Raw genomic sequence first — 17,985 nt, 5'->3', positions numbered from 1 at the left:
TGATCCAGAAGTGGCCCGGAGTTTATTTGAAGCATGCGTTGGACAGAAAGGTGGTTGTTTGTTGATTTTTAGAGCCGACTTCAGTCTCACTGTGGTGCCCTGTGGCCTTGTTAAAACGTGTCGGTTGACACCTTCGGGCTGCGAGGTGTTACCTGCTCCCTGTTGCCTCGGTGGTGGCTCATGTGCCTCTCCAGCTGCGAGCGATAGGTGAAGGTGTAGCTGCACTGCGAGCAGCTGTAGTTGTCCTCGCTGGTCTCGTGGCGATACTTAATGTGATCCTTCAAGGAGGCGTTGCGCTTGTAGCCCCGAGAACAGTACGGGCAAATGTGCAGCTGGGAGAGGCTGTCGGGCGTGCCTGACGAGGAGGAAACAGAGTGAGAAGTTCTTGAGGTTTACCGTTCTTTATCTGATTGAAGCAGCTGCATATGTTCCACCAATCATGAAACCAGACAGAGCAGAAGTGTGCCAGTAAAAAGCCATTTCAAAGTGTTGTTTAGCATATTGCATAACTTAAATCAGCTCAATAATCTGTCAAGGACTGAATTATTCTACAAAATGACGAATCCCTAAAGTACGGTTTGTGATCTGTGATTTCTGTTTTAAAAAAAAGAAATCGCAGGTCTGGTGCTTTGCTTGGCATCTCAACCAGACCCAATCTTTTCTTTATTTTAACAAATGCATAAAACATATGCTTATGTATTTCGCAGATGCTTTTATCCAAAGCGACTTACAAAGGAGGATATAACAATGCAGTTAACATCAAAGCTAAGAATAAAATATTTAGAAGGAAGACCACTAGTCAGAAGTGACAGAGTGGAAATAGAGAGCAATAGTGGGGAGGTGTAGAAGGAGAGAGTTCAGTAGAGGGTCAGGTAGGTGCTAGGATAGGAGATGCTCTCTAAAGAGCTAGCTCTTCAACAGCTTCTTGAAGACAGACAGCGATGCCCCTGTAACATAACTACCAAAGTTTGGGGACATTATATTCAGACTGAGACAAGGACAAAATTACCAGACTTGAAAAATACAGATATTAATACAATAAAGAAAATAACGAGCATCTTAATTTCCTGAACATCTAACTTCCTCAGGAGCCAAAATACTGCTGGTTAACATGTTAAAACTGTCTGAGGTTAAAGTAAAAGATGGCTTTTAAATATAAATATAGAACTTTCCACGAAAGCTGATTCATTTCCCTTGTTAAGGCTTTTGGGCAATAAACTAAAAAGCCTGTTTATTTCCTTATGCAACATTACAAATGATTTAAGAATACCCACACTGCTATGAACTAACTGTCTCCTTCAGATGCACTTCAGGCACTGATTGGACAGCTGCAGAGGTTAAAGGCTATAACCTTCAGTCAACAGTTCTTCAACGTCCCGTTACCTTTGTCTTCTGTTTAGGTTAACACTATAAATGTCTGAAGAGACTCTTTTCCAGGTCCGTAACACTGCTTCTGTTTTCATATATCCATATACTTTGACAGTCTTTAAAAGTCACTCAGTTCATCATTTTGTGTTTAACTCAGCTGGAAGAAGTTTCAGTTGCTTTGGAACAAAATGTTTGGTATTTTTATGTTATGAAACAGAAAGTTAAACAAACTGTTACACAATAAAATCTCAGGACTTTAATGCAGTCAAACAGAGCAGTGCTTTGTTACCGTTTTCATCTGCGTCTCCTGTCTCAGCTGGACTCTGCTCCTCCTCTGGAGCCTCAGGATAAATGATGGCTGTGTCTCCCTGCTGGAGAATCTTCTCTACTAGAGTGTCTTTCACCTCCTCTTCCTCCTCCTCCGACACACACTCCTCCTTCACTGAAACACACACAGATGGGGATCATTTCAGCAGCAGAGTTTACCTATACAGAGCATTCAGACATGATCCTTGAAATAAAAAAGTTTTGAGTTCTTTCTCCTGTTTCTGTGCTTGATTGCATAACCTCTGGTAACGTTTTTCAACCGATAAATTATTTACTTTAGTATTATTACAGAATGACATCAGGTGACATCTGTAAGCATATCTATACTTTCCGGCAAACGTTTTCTGCAAAAATCGAATAATTCAGTCCTAATTTAGTGTTGATTTCAAGGACCACCACTAGGGAGCGCCAAATGACTTTTTAAAATTCCCTGAGTTGAACATCAAAGATGAACGATGAGGTTCTAATCCTTGTATGTCTAATGTTATTTATTTTCAACTTACAAGAATCAGAAACTTTTAGGAGGGTATTTAAAAGAAAATTAGGGACAGGTTTCACATCATCAGTGACTTAAAAAACCTGTTTGTTTGGCTTGTCATTGTCAAAATAAAATGTTTTTGAAAGAGAGAAAAGTCAGAATGATGTCTTTTACCCTCTGATTATAAAAAGAAAACAAGGGTTTTGTTGCACTCGTTCTATCAATAATTAAACTGTCATCACTCCTGTACAATAAAAATCAATTTAAACATTTAAAATATCCCATGTTAATAATTGTTTTTTACAAAACCACCTGTCCCAAAATCTGTGAAACCTGTAAAAAAACAATAAAAAATTTAACTAAACGATTTTTTAATTGACATGTCTTTTTTAAAGTAGATCAGAGAGGCTTAGAACGTTTAATTACTAATCCAAGACTTCCTGTTTCCCTGGAGTATAAATATGATGTGACACAGAGGTCCATTTCTCCTAGTCTCTCCTCAAAACAAGAAAGAGAAGAAACCCTCTCAAGTAAGGCAGATGAGTTTTCATTTCAATGAAATTGTTACTATTTTTGAAGTGACGTTAGTTTTGCATACAGTGACATGTAGGTTTACCTGATCTGTTTAGCATGAAACGGTGAGTTTGAAGTGAAAACATCTCGTAAACATTAAAGTCTGGGATAGGACTGCATTTCCTCAAATCCGTATCACAATCTCTGCCCTAGATGATCACACAATACACTGAAATTAATTGTGATTTTAACATTAACCAAAATAATTGTGATTCCTTTTAAATAGAGCACCTCTCTTGATTTATTCTGGCGACCTTTGCCCATTGTCTCCCCCTCTCTTTGCCCTCTTTCCTGTCTACCTAGTGTCAAAAATAAATAAATAAATAAAGGCCTCTAGTGCCGCAAAAAAAAAAAAAATATATATATATATATATTTATATATATATATTAAAAAAAGAAACATTTTAATGTGACACATATCCTGTACAGTTCTTCTGGAAACAGGATCTGTGTTTCTTCTGTGTGCTTGGAGGGAAATTTCAAACATTTAAATGAACTACCCGAACAGATAGTTGGCACAGGGAGTCACAATATAACTCACTGGAGGAAACCAGCACACAAGAATAATTCCAGTCAGCAAAGGCAAAGCTGCCTGGACATATGGGTAGACTATGATCCATCAAGATGAAATGTCACAGTACCCTTTTACACCCTCTGTGTGTGCTCCAAGAACACTTGGGGTGAGTTTGGAGGCAGCTGAAGATGACGACAATGCATGAGCTAAATGATAAAAATATACAGGTCCTTCTCAAAAAATTAGCATATTGTGATAAAGTTCATTATTTTCCATAATGTCATGATGAAAATTTAACATTCATACATTTTAGAATCATTGCACACTAACTGAAATATTTCAGGTCTTTCATTGTCTTAATACAGATGATTTTGTCATACAGCTCATGAAAACCCAAAATTCCTATCTCACAAAATTAGCATATCATTAAAAGGGTCTCTAAACGAGCTATGAACCTAATCATCTGAATCAACGAGTTAACTCTAAACACCTGCAAAAGATTCCTGAGGCCTTTAAAACTCCCAGCCTGGTTCATCACTCAAAACCCCAATCATGGGTAAGACTGCCGACCTGACTGCTGTCCAGAAGGCCACTATTGACACCCTCAAGCAAGAGGGTAAGACACAGAAAGACATTTCTGAAAGAATAGGCTGTTCCCAGAGTGCTGTATCAAGGCACCTCAGTGGGAAGTCTGTGGAAAGGAAAAAGTGTGGCAGAAAACGCTGCACAACGAGAAGAGGTGACCGGACCCTGAGGAAGATTGTGGGGAAGGGCCGATTCCAGACCTTGGGGGACCTGCGGAAGCAGTGGACTGAGTCTGGAGTAGAAACATCCAGAGCCACCGTGCACAGGCGTGTGCAGGAAATGGGCTACAGGTGCCGCATTCCCCAGTCCTGGGCTACAGAGAAGCAGCACTGGACTGTTGCTCAGTGGTCCAAAGTACTTTTTTCGGATGAAAGCAAATTCTGCATGTCATTCGGAAATCAAGGTGCCAGAGTCTGGAGGAAGACTGGGGAGAAGGAAATGCCAAAATGCCAGAAGTCCAGTGTCAAGTACCCACAGTCAGTGATGGTCTGGGGTGCCATGTCAGCTGCTGGTGTTGGTCCACTGTGTTTTATCAAGGGCAGGGTCAATGCAGCTAGCTATCAGGAGATTTTGGAGCACTTCATGCTTCCATCTGCTGAAAAGCTTTATGGAGATGAAGATTTCATTTTTCAGCACGACCTGGCATCTGCTCACAGTGCCAAAACCACTGGTAAATGGTTTACTGACCATGGTATCACTGTGCTCAATTGGCCTGCCAACTCTCCTGACCTGAACCCCATAGAGAATCTGTGGGATATTGTGAAGAGAACGTTGAGAGACTCAAGACCCAACACTCTGGATGAGCTAAAGGCTGCTATCGAAGCATCCTGGGCCTCCATAAGACCTCAGCAGTGCCACAGGCTGATTGCCTCCATGCCACGCCGCATTGAAGCAGTCATTTCTGCAAAAGGATTCCCGACCAAGTATTGAGTGCATAACTGTACATGATTATTTGAAGGTTGACGTTTTTTGTATTAAAAACACTTTTCTTTTATTGGTCGGATGAAATATGCTAATTTTGTGAGATAGGAATTTTGGGTTTTCATGAGCTGTATGCCAAAATCATCCGTATTAAGACAATAAAAGACCTGAAATATTTCAGTTAGTGTGCAATGAATCTAAAATATATGAATGTTAAATTTTCATCATGACATTATGGAAAATAATGAACTTTATCACAATATGCCAATATTTTGAGAAGACCTGTAGATACATAACCTAAAATAATCTGATCTGGCTGTGGCAGGAGCTAACCGTTAAGGAGAAAAACTAAGATAGTATGGAGACTGTGTGTTATATAATGCCTTCTTTCCACCACATGCACAGCTTTGGATCAGGTCTTTGGCCTGTTGTGACCTCTGAGACCCGATGAGACCGGATGTGCTGCTAAGCTCAACTGCTCTGTTCCAAGATGTGTTCACAATAAGAAAACAGTGGCGTGCTGCATATTTAGTATAAGTTAGACATTTTCTGAAAGTGTTAAGTACATCCCAAGCATTTTAAACACTTTATAAAGCAGATCGCTACATAATTTGAGCTTTTATTTTGAAAACAATCCTCAGGAAATGGGTTTAGTGCAATGAGACAGACTTAGTCCACCTGCCTTTCATTTTACCTTTTTCTCTAAGACCAGAAACATTAAAAACCAGACAGCTAAATGAAAACATCTGGTCTCTACACTTTATATATATTTTAATCATACTTCTGTAAATAGTTTCTGCTTTTGATAAACAGCTTTAGCTGCTCTTGAATAGATCCCAACCATCTGCATTTTTCCACACGCTGCTTCAAAAAGACCTGCTTTTGACTACAAACTGCAGTCTGTAACAGCCGATGAAAAAGGAACTGGGACAGACATTACTTCACGTTCTGTGTATGAAAACACTGATAACGAGCAGTGAAGTGAAATTGTGACCACTGCTGCTATAAAAATGAAGCATTCAAAATGTAGGGAGTACTGGAGCTAAAGGCCACGCCTCTTCCTGCTGAGCTGTGTCAGGGAGAGGTGCAGCTGTGTGTGTGTGTGTGTGTGTGTGTGTGTGTGTGTGGGATCTGCAATCACACAACCAGTGATAAAAAGAAAAACAACCAGTCTACACTGAGCTCTGTGTAAGAGCCTTCATAAAGAGGTGGGCTCAGGCCAAGCCCTGTTTTAAACACAAATCTTAGCTTCCCATGATCTCATCCAAGAACTTTCTAAATCTCTTTTTCCCTCTGAGACTCACTCAGTCTACCTTTCAGGGTTCCATCTTTACTTCAGTGTACTCACACATCTAACTTCCTTTATTACCGCCACTCTTTTCTACCTAAAGTCTTTATCTAGTCTGTTCTGTTTACCTCAAAACCAACATGTTTTTGACCCTTAAGTATAAATTTAAAGACTCAATACAACACTTCTTGTCGCATGTCCTCGTAACCTGTTCTTATGGTAAAAACTGGTGCGAAATATGAGTCTGACTTAGTTGAATGGTGGGAATATAAGTCTAAAGCAGGGGTCAATAACCTCTTTGATCCAAAGAGCCATTTTAGCCCTCACCCCTCATTATATAAAATTTGCCTAGAGATGCAAAGTGTACACAAAGCTTAAAAAAAACCCCCAAAGTATTGGTTGGTTATTTAACACATAAATAACTGTTAATAAATAATAAAAAAATGTAATACATGTAGATTACCTGATTAAATAAATGCCTAGTATGCAAAATTAGCTTGTTTTGTGATAAATTTAAGGACTACAATCACTGTTACTATTTTACGTTTAAAAAGAAAGGAAAACATCACACTTTTAGAGTAAGAGCATGACAATATGTTATTAAATGGAATATTCCATATTTTCAGAAAATAAAGAAGTAGGAATTTATGTTTGCAGCCAAAAGACAAAAAAAAAACAATATCCCTCCAATCTTTTGCAGATATTCAATAAATATATATATATAATCTTTATAAAACACAACTCTGCTACATTATTATATTTGGTCACAAATATGTGACTCCGACCTCTGATCTAAAGTGTAAAACTGTGACAACTTTAGAGTTTTTGTTGTAAATATGTATACTTCTCACTGCTGTGTGCCACTATGTTATACTGTTCATATTTATGTCCAAAACTTAACTAGGCTAAATTCAATTATTCAACTCTTCTCACAATTTCTGTACAACTGGGGCTTCAGAGCTAGACTTTACTTTCTGTAAGTTACGGCACTGAAATGCGTGATAAAGATGTTCTTTGTCAGTTTGTTCAGTGTGAATAAATACAGCAGTAGGGTCCATCCTTAAAGCCCAGATCCCACCAGCATAAACCCCTGTATCGATTGTACAATTACGATTATGACACTTGCTACACTAGTAGGATTCAAATCTAGAGGCACACCTAACTGATAAATTGCTTCCTGCAAACAAGAGTGAGGAAGAGTGATATGTTAGCAGTAATTCAGAATATCATCTAGATTTGTCAGATGCAGAGGGACAGATGGGCAATAGAGATTGGTTTGTTTTACTTTTTGTGTAAGTGTTTCAACATTTAAGGGGATTGTCTATTTTGCTTTTGGCTCCTCTGGAAATTAGAACATACATTTAATGATGTGCAGAAGATTCTAGATGTGGTGTCATGGACGACTGAATTAGTGAGGAGACAGCCAGGTGAGCAAGCAAGGATCAACATAATGCGCTGTGTTTGGAGACGAAGCCTAGCCACCAGTGAGGTGCTGTTTAGAGCAAAAAAAGAGCTACACCAGTGCTACCCTTTTTCACGCTGATGTTCCTCGCTGGATGACGAGACCAGGGGTTTACCACTGCAAATACAGAGCCTCTGCAGGCTCATGCTTACTTTATGATTTTCCAAACATTCACACCGCACTGGTTGGTAAAATTTTGGAGTCGACTGTTAAATTAGAGCTAAGAAAAATTAAATACTGCACGGAGAAAACATTGCTTTTTACAAATATTGTTATAAATGAAGTATTATATGTTTCTGGATCTGTATTCAACACTCTTTAAGTGCTGGAAAGATGTGTACAACAAGTCAACAAAAGTTCCCTACTTTTTTCACTACTTACAACTTTCCACACAGGACCCTCTGAAAGCAGACAAGTCGGGGGGGTATTCTGATTGTTTTTGTATTTCAAGGTGTCAGACACAGACAACACTTTTTCATGTCTTTATTCATTCTCCTGACAGCATTTAACCAGCCTCACGAATCAAGGATGTGTCTCTCTAGCATGTATAGATTTACTATCGAAGTCCCCTGCTGCTAAAAAGATTGATAAGTTGGTCTGGAGAGTAATTTAAATATTGTTTTCAGTGTTGATGCATCTGATGACAAACAGGGCTTTAATGATTGCGTACAGATGTTACATAAAGAGCGCTACAGCTGTATAAAGTCAACACAATAATTAAACATTATTATGAAAGTAAACAAGTGAAAATATGCCTGTAGAATAAACCATGTGCAATCATGATCTGAAGGCTCCTACAGTTTTGGTAGTGATTCATGTTTCTGCGTTGACTAGCTCCCCAGCAACCTAGTTTATTTTTCTTTAGTAAAAAAACAAGCAGTTGTTTCTTATTAAACCATGCATGTAGTCGTGAGCTCAACAGCTTTTCATTATTTCGACTTTTTACACTTATTCCTCTGATTTTCTATCAGTTTTACACCCAGCTTTAAAACAACTGTGTGGTGCTTCTGCCAACCAGACGGAGAGCGAGGGGTGAAGCTAGAGCTTCTGTTGTCACCTGCATTGGTTCTGCACCCAATGGGTTCTTGTCTATGTCCATAGCAACATGTCTGATCCTGTAAACCAAGTGGAAGTTCTTCCTTTAGTAGAAATGAGACTACGCTGTGCGAAATGAGAAGCTCAGACCCATCTGCACTGAATGTCATATTAGCAAACAATCTGTCAATCAGACTTAAGGCCCATTTTTATTCAACGTTAAATACGCAGGCATGGACAGATAGTCTTCTATGCATTGTCTTCAATAATTTAGTGCATATTTTTGACCATCATCAGGGCAGACGGGTACCCATATGCAGCAAACTGAGCAATACCACCAGTAACTTTGGGGGCAGTGTTGCACAGAATAAGTTTGTGAGATCAGCAAAAGAAACAATGAAGACTGATGACAGAATAGGTGTAACTTCACCATTCACATGCCACAATGTATTTAATTGCTTCCCAGACAGCCTCCATATACTGCTGTGCCTCATTTTCTTTCTTTTCTGAGAATGTACAATGTCAAGGTTTTTGCTATGTTTGCCTGAATTCAGACACTAACTCAGAACTGCCGTCTAGGGGCTACACTTCCTACCAACAAACTTAAAAACACATTGAAAGCAAGAGGCCAATGATGCTTGACAATGTTAGAAACAGGAAGACCTATTTACTGCGTAAAGGAAACAGAAATTGGGCCTGTAACAAGGCCCTGACACTCTACAACACTGTCCTGAATGTTTTCAAGATTCCAACTGAGAGATGCTTGCGATGTCATGGAAAAAATTATACTGAGGTGTTTCACCTGTAAGATGGCAACATGTGGAAAAACTACCAGTCCTTTTCCTGAAACCCATCTAGCTGATTATCTGACAAGCATTTCCAGGTTAACAACTGCTGTTCTCCTGTAGCAAAACATGCAAACTCTACCAAACTAAACAAAACAGTTTCTCACTTTTAGTTCCTTCTCTCAGTTTCTTTCTCTTCACCTTCTCTTCTGTTTGTAAACCAGTGGTTTCTTCTTCCATCTAATCTTCTCTACAGTCTCATCGCATCTGTCGAATATCATACCCCCTCCACATGCACATGCCTCACTCCCTCCTCCCACTTTCTCCTCGTCCTGCTGACTGCACTTCTCTGCATATTTTCCCACAATGCCCCACAGTTACACATAATGCCTCACAAAATGCTAAGCACTAATGACAACCAGAACCCAGCAACACACACAGTATAATGTAAGAATGGAAGGAAAACAGGAAATCGTGCAGTGAACATAAACACAAGTGCACACACATTCGTAATCAGCACACACACACACACACACACACACACACACACCAAAGGAGTTCCTCAATGTCTCACACACTCTGCACTTGTATACCTTGCCAGAACCTGTCGCTGAGAGTCCGTGTTGAATTTATAAAGCAGGATGGATTGAAGCTGCAGTGCGGCCCAGACTGCAGAGGGAGTAGATCCCACTAATCTCTCACCAGAGGATCAATTCCAAACCAGCTGCTTTCCATTCTCGCCTCAAACGGGGAGGAAAGAAAGAACGAACGAAAGAAACTAAAGACAATCCAAAAATATCAGGTGAGGTGTTTCAAGGCTTCCCACCACGGCTCTACAGCGGAGCAACGTTGTCATGACTTTTCCATGACTTCTCCCTAAACGACCACCAAAGCTCCTCCGCATGCTAAAACTGTAACTCCTTCCTGGTTTGTTAATGTTTCTCTAAAGGAGGGAACAGGCTGGTTTTTACTGCAGGTGCAGATGGAAACACTTCAGGTACAGCCGTGAGCACGTGACTAACTTAGCTGTATTACGCTTGAAATTAATTACCTATGGGGGATAAATTACCCAAATGGGGAAAATGTCTAGCCCTCTGCCTTTAATTTTTCAAGAACAAGCAAATTCCTATGAGTTTACATCATTCCAAATGGCAATGAGTTTAAACACAAATACGAAAACAGCAGCAATCTCATTTTTTCCGTTAGCAGCACCCAAATAGAGAGATCAAGGGTCCGATGCAGTATTTGGACAGCTTGCCATTAGTTAAATGTTCTGAATTTTAGTTGACACAATATTTTAGTACCAAAAATAACTATTTAAGTACATCTATTATGCTAATCTGTAGAGAGAATAAAACAAAGAATTTAATACAGACAAAAAATATGCATGAACATTGCTCTGGTTGTCTAATTTAAATTTGCTGATATAATTATGCCGATAGACTCTTAGTCAGGTCTAACGGCATAAGAATCAAAAATATACAAAGTGATGTTGCAAGTAATCGACTTCTGACGGTTTGCTTTGGTATTTGATACTAGGATTTTAGGTCTTCTACGATAATGATTAAGGCAAAAAGCTAACTAACTTAAAAACTGTTTTGTCATATGGCTAAACTCCTAGGCTTAAATTCCCTCTGTTGTTCATAATATCCTTATTTGAGTTGAATGTGTTACATTAAAACGGCTGCACGGTGGTGCAGTTGGTAGCACTGTTGCCTTGCAGCAAGTAGGTCCTGGGTTCAATTCCCGACCGGGGATCTTTCTGCATGGAGTTTGCATGTTCTCCCCGTGCATGCGTGGGTTCTCACCAGGTACTCCGGCTTCCTCCCACAGTCCAAAGACATGCCTGTTAGGTTAATTGGTCTCTCTAAATTTCCCTTAGGTGTATGTATGAATGAGTGTGTGTGTGGTTGTTTGTGTGTTGCCCTGTGATGGACTGGCAACCTGTCCAGGGTGTACCCAGCCTCTCGCCCATAGACTGCTGGAGATAGGCACCAGCTCCCCCGCGACCCACTATGGAATAAGCGGTAGAAAATGACTGACTGTTACATTAAGACATGCAACTTTAAAAGTGAAGCCAGTATCATGGAACCAAAGAAGGGATGGATTGATAATCATTGCCATCTTTACTGAATGCCACACGTGACATTTGTTTCAGACATCACCCCTATTTTAAATGTAAAAACAATAAATAAATAAAAAATGAGAAACGGCATTTAAAACCTAACTTTAAGTGGTTTTTGTATGTGATGTTTTTGTTTAGGCAAAATCTGACCAAGACATTTCAGAAAAACAAACTCCAATTTAAACATCTATTCCTTAAAAACAGAATAAAGAATAGGCAACCAGGGATTTCCCCCCAAAAAGACATCCTGTGTTTTGAGGTCCTGAAGTCCCTACTTCTTCCACCATAGTATGGGCCATCTGACTTGCACATATACGGCTTATAAGGATACACAGCTTAAATAAAATAATGTTCCAGCAATGCCTTTTTTGCATATGCAATGTGATCTCAAGCTAAACCAGGCTGCCATGGATTTTTTGGACATGTCATTATTCCACACATATACACCACTGCTAGCAAATTTAAGTAAAAGGATGCAGCAATTACGCAGGACTGACCCAATAACTATTTCATATAATCTCATGCTACGGTACTCAGATTGTTTGTCTGGGCCGATGAAGATTCCCTCACCTTTACATCCTAAACCATTGCGGTGGTAGTAGAGTGGAGCAGTAGGCTAGATGGACCTACGTACTGACTCTAATAACAATAATAATTAAACTACTTAGGGACACTCATAGCACATTAAACCATCAGCCAAAGATGGTAATCATTAAGTATTGCTAAAAAGATGATGGCACATCAAAAGGTGTCTAACCTTCTGATGCAGTAGTACAGAGTACATTTTACACCCCTCATCCCAGTGCACACACACTATACAAAGCGGGAGTCGATCATAAATGATAATTATATTTCATATGTGACAGGAATATCACAAAATGAGCTTGATTTCTTTCCATTAAGACCCATGTAGAACATATTTTATGACATGCCAAGATACACGGGGAAATAAGAAATAATGTGGCATGTACTCAATTTTTACTTCTCGTTACCGTTGTGTTGCAAATGAGTCAGAGCTAAAGACTGACTCCTAGTTTGACTCGGGAGGAGCTGATTCCTGTCTAGGAGATCTGAAGTTTCAGTCGCTCCTGCTCAGCCCTGCTGAGAATCCATGCAGGTACGGATGGGATTTAATTTTCAAGGGCTCATTATGCGGCCAGTCACAGGCTACGCCCATACCATTATGTGAAAAAAGAAGGGGGGGTATAGTGGCTCCAAAGCCAGCAAGTGTAGTGATACAGGTTACAGGTACACAGAATGATAGAGATTAAATGAGCAACAACTAAAAAGAAAACAGCATCTGGATTTATTCATGTTATACTAAAAACTTTCAAGATGGGTGCAGAATTTGTACATTAAACATACGTGTCAGGGCAGGGTCTTCCCATCAACAAGGCAAATAATCACAGAAGAAAGCACAACAGCCCAACCAGGCTGAGGCAGATGTTTCTGAATGAAAGCCTGCACAATTGCTTTTATCTAAAGTGCCATAATGTTACGACTTTGGACTTCATTTATTTGATTGGTTAGCCTTGGCAGCTTTGGATTTAATTTCCATTGTTCATTTAAAGGTTTGATTGAAATGTTCCCTAAACACAAACCATTCATAATTGCTAAATTTGGCAAAAATAGATAAATGAAAAGGCATTTGGAACCTGTAAGAGGGTATCTGAGACGAAAGCACTGGATGTCCCATCATTGCTTGTCATTAAATATTACAGAAGTGAGCTGATGATCGTATCAAACCTGCCTTCTCTGTAGTGTCACAAGGCAGGACAGCACTACATACAGTACCCTGAAGGTTGTCCTCCACTGAAAACTGCAGCTTCAGTTGAAAGAAATTCCAGAAAAACTTAAGGATGAGTTTTAAGTCCACATTGGTTTGACCAATTGAAGAGAGAGATTAAAATGTTGTCTGGAAGATTAAACTTAAGTTATATTTTGGCTTTTGGATGTTAATGTTATACTCTTCATGTTTGTAGCCTATGTTAGCCCAATACCTGAAATGCTTTGTGTAAATGTTTGTTAGAAATAATTCAACAGATTATGCTACAGTAGAGGCTTACCAAACAGGATGTGCAAACTCTAAAACATAATTAATACGCAGCAACAGACTATTTGCATTTGGAGTATTGACAGGAGAAGAAACCGAAAAGAAAAGAAATCCAACTAGAAGAACAAGGATAAAAAGAAATCTTTGTTCACTGCGAGTCCGCAGAGGGGAGGATTGAGTGAAGAGGGATATGGAAACAGCGTGTTTGAGAGTGAGCAGCTCTCATGAGCACGGCTCACACCATGTAAGGCTTTATTCAGCAACAATGAAACAAGCCTTCAGAGCAATATCTCTGAGTGTCACATTCTCGACGTCTCCATGGTTTTCCAATGTTTCCCGCCTGGCTGTAACTAACTCATCCGAGATGATGGCAGGTGCTTCTGTGGACTAAGGTGTTAGCGGAGAATTGAGGATTAAAAGGACGCTGAGAGACTGTGAAACCCTAAAACCCACCAAGGTTTGTTGTTGAATAAATCGTTGGTTCTGCTCTGCTTGTGGTGTTCTTGCTCTCTTAAGGTGTGTTCTTGAAAGTGAGCTAACAGAGCTAATTAGTAGAGGTTTAACCTCATGCTTGGAAAGAGTTTTTGTTCCATGTGTGGAAATAAAACAGCACCCTGGTGATTAGAATGTACTGCATCCAGGGTAGACACAGAACAGTGGGTGGCAGATTTATGAGCAACATGTGGTCCAAAAGCATTTATTAAAGCAAACATGGTAAGTACTTCATTACTAAAACTGCTTTGCATTAATCTCCAAGCAGAAGTGCAGTGTAGAGACAGGTGCCTGCTGAGATTAACAATAAGCAGTGTAGCTGACTCAACTCCCCCACAGCTCCTCACCTTCTCCGCACTGATAATGAAGAAATCACATTTATGTACGTCATTATTAAACCAGTCAACACTCACGCTTCTAAAAAGCCTGTAGATAGAATTGGATGCAACTGTCATCACAATACAAACAAATACTTAATACACATATCAATGTATTCGTTATATGCTGATGCAAAATACGTGGATGAGGAAAACAAGATCCATCCATTGTTTATACAAGCTTGGACCCACTCAGGACACAGGGAGCTGGTACCTGCACACCCTGGATAGGTTGACAGTCCATCAGGGGATTAACACATACGACTAATGAGACAACCACACACACACACACACACACCTGGGGACAATGTACAACCTGCAATTAACTGTTCATGAAACCAGAAAGCAGACACAAGAAGAACAGGCAAACATCAACACAGAAAGGCCCCTGCTGGGATTTCAACCCATCACCTTCAAGCTGCAAGGCAACTTGGCGAACAGCTGTTCCAGAATGCAAATCGATATATTTAAAAAACTGGAATGATGATGAAACCCACAACAATAACGAGGTCCAACCCTGACCCTTACGGATTTGAGCACCAGGAGTGTTCTGTTGTATTTGCCTCAGCCATTATTATCAAATCCATTAAGTCATTTTAAAAATTTCCATTAACGAAATTTGAAGATATTTTAGACCTGATAGTGAGATGACTTTGAGACCGGTGCAGCAGTTTTTCACCAGTTGGAGGAAGGAGATGACAAGAAATCCTCCAGAAGGATGTCTGAGTTTAACAGATAAATGACATGATTATAGTCTTTTGTCTGCGTGTTTATCCGACACTAGTTTGATCAGCTGTGAGGATGAGGTGTTGTAGACGAAGCTCTGAATGTAAGAGACAGAAAGGGAAGAGCAGCTGGTTCTGCAGGTGACGTGGTTGTCCCCGAGGCTGAGAGGAGGAGGAGGAAAAGGTAATCTGATCAAAGTACACACACAAACAATCTTCTACCACTGGGCTCTGAATCATCCATAATACATCTCGCTCACAGGAGCCCATGTGATTGCATAAAATCAGGATGCTCTGCATTTTAAGAACTTGGTGTTTTTTACTTAACTTCACCTTTTAGAAAGAGGGCCACTGTCAGCAATTAGTTACCAGAAATTCAGAGTCAGATACTGGGAATATTACAAGTAAAGCCAAGCCTCTTTTAGAACTTACTTTGTGTATGATAAACACATTAGTGTGACAAAATATTTTTCTTAATTCAGTGTTCCTCCAACCTTTACTTCAGAAGTTATCACTTTATAAGATTTGGGGATTTAAAATCACATCTCAGCATCTTCTGTGTTTGCACTAAATGTTATTGTGGCACAGCAGCACATATAAATGATTACCACAGTTTTCTGAGTTAAATATGAACATTTAAAGTCGTACCTAAAAAATTCCTGAAGAAATGTAGTGGTTGCCCACCTCTCGGTGCGTACCATCCAACACCACAATAAATATTTATTGTTTGGTTGAGGCCTGGGCTGCATGGTGGGGCAGTCGGTAGCACTGTTGCTTTGCGGCAAGAAGGTCCTGGGTTTGACTCCCAACCTGAGGTCTTTCTGCGTAGAGTTTGCATGTTCTCCCCGTGCATGCATGGGTTCTCTCCGCATACTACTGTTTCCTCCCACAGTCCAAAAACATGACCTGTTAGGTCAATTCGTGTCTCTAAATTGCCCTAAGGTATGAATGGGTGTTTGCATGGTTGTGTGTCTCTGTGTTGCCCTGTAATGTACTGGCGACCTGTCCAGGGCGTACCCTGCCTCTAGCCCGTGGACCACTGGAGATACGCACCAGTTCCCCCGTGACCCAGTATGGAAGAAAATGGATGGTTGAGGCCTAACGTACATTGGCAGTTTGCATACATACCTTAGTGTCCATTTAAGGTCAGGAACCTTTGTAAAACCTAAACCAAGAATAGCAAGACTTTTATTTTAAATAGTATCTGCAAACTGTATTTTGAAAGTTCAAGTATCGCTTTTTAATGCATTGTGTAATTTTATAAAAAATCTAACCTGTGAAATACATATGCTTTTACTTTGAAAAATGCACCTGTAATCATTTTGAGAAACCAAATTACTAAACCTGCTAATCATTGGTTTAGGCCTGGTTGTCTCTTTTAACCTGCTTTTGTAATTGTCCAATGTATATAAATTAATATATTTGAAGTTTACAACTTACAGTTTATGTTGAAATTACTCTTATTTTGAAGAGTATCGTTTAGCTTTATTTTGAAAGTCCATTCTAATCTCTTGCTGGTATAGCTGGTATAGCTGTAGGCCTATTTGGAATTTGGATGCTTTTTGTAATAACCTCAGCTGTAGGATGTATTTAGGGCAGTGCTCTCCATTCATTGCTACTAGAGGCATCAATTACACTAAACTCAGTTATTGGTGTAATGACGTGCGGACATAAACGAGATGTTGCTTGGTGGAAGACGGGGCCTCATGGGTACAATGCTATTATTACAATGCATGCTGGGTAATGAAGGGGCTTTATAAAATGGTTGAAGGTTGTGAGCTGGAGATTATACAGGAAAACCTCCACATGACTTTCAGATAGATTATGCATTAGTGTGAATTCCCAGGTCCCCTTTTTCCTTCTCCTTCAGTTTCTATCAGTTTGCCTCTTAGTCATCCTTCTTCCTATGTTCTCACTTCTGCTTGCTCATTATTTCTTAGTTGCTGCAATGACGCAGCACAGCTGTGATTGCGCTGATGAAGAAGGCTTTATGCAGGGTAATGTACAGAAAAACTAAAATAACATGTGCATGTGTTTGGTTACGGAGATACGTAATTTATGTTAGTATAACGGGGCTGCCATAAAATGAGCTGACCTGTTTTAGTCATACCTTTACCCACCTTTAGGATGAATGTACAGCTATAATAAGTGTAAGACAACCATCCAGATTCAACACTAAATGCATAATGAGAAAATCGGTCCAAATAAAATCTTCTGCAGCGCAGCTGAGTGAAAGTCTAACTTGTACCCTTCGTATTGCAGCTGACCTTTGATATGACCTGAGCAGCTTCTGGATGAGTGTTCTTGCATTCATTCACACAAGATCTCTTGACTCTCTCAGCAAAATTTTCCAATGCATGGACCTGAATTAAACAACAGTTTCCCCAGTGCAGGACACAGCCTTCAAAGTTCATGGTAGTGTCTCACCTCCATTCCAGGAGCCGTTGTGGGGTAATACTGCTATGGCGGCATCATGGCTCTCCAGCGCTGCAGCCCCATCGGCTTCCGTGGCATCAGGCTCCAACAGGCTATCATCCTCCACAATATGTAGCTTGTCCTCGTCATCTGAGTCTGAACTGGCCTCCAAGCCATTGTTGAAGTTTGTTACTGGAGAAAAAAAAAGATTAATATTAAATAATTTATACCTAAAGCACAAAAAATATTGCAACCACAATTTCTAACACAGGCCAGCATTGAGGAGCTGGCAGGATATATGTTTCCCATCTGTGATCCACATTAAAGGCAGTCAGCTGTGTTTGGCATCTGAGCTGCATTAAAGGAAACTGACTCCATGCACTCATGTTTCTCATTAACAGAAGTCAAGACAATTTTAAGTTTCATAGTTTGTCATTTAAAAACCACTGTTGAACTTGTGTG

At 39.9% G+C, this 17,985-nt stretch overlaps 1 protein-coding gene across 2 annotated transcripts in view; it reads right to left on the bottom strand.

The window, feature by feature from the left end:
• The window catches only part of LOC124870620 (zinc finger E-box-binding homeobox 1-like), an 80,328-nt gene that overhangs the window by 8,091 nt on the left and 54,252 nt on the right, over positions 1-17,985 (bottom strand). For both annotated transcript variants that reach the window (XM_047369434.1, XM_047369435.1), the window contains exons 2-4: positions 17,536-17,715; positions 1,658-1,810; positions 153-355 (exon numbers count right to left, since the gene is read on the bottom strand). In XM_047369434.1, coding sequence (XP_047225390.1) covers positions 153-355; positions 1,658-1,810; positions 17,536-17,715 — 536 coding nt within the window. The remainder of the gene's footprint in view (positions 1-152; positions 356-1,657; positions 1,811-17,535; positions 17,716-17,985) is intronic.

Source organism: Girardinichthys multiradiatus, chromosome 6 (assembly GCF_021462225.1).
Source record: "Girardinichthys multiradiatus isolate DD_20200921_A chromosome 6, DD_fGirMul_XY1, whole genome shotgun sequence".
NCBI classification, from domain to species: domain Eukaryota; kingdom Metazoa; phylum Chordata; class Actinopteri; order Cyprinodontiformes; family Goodeidae; genus Girardinichthys; species Girardinichthys multiradiatus.
The sequence above is the reverse complement of the archived record's forward strand: the minus strand, read 5'-3'. Positions and strand labels throughout refer to the sequence as shown.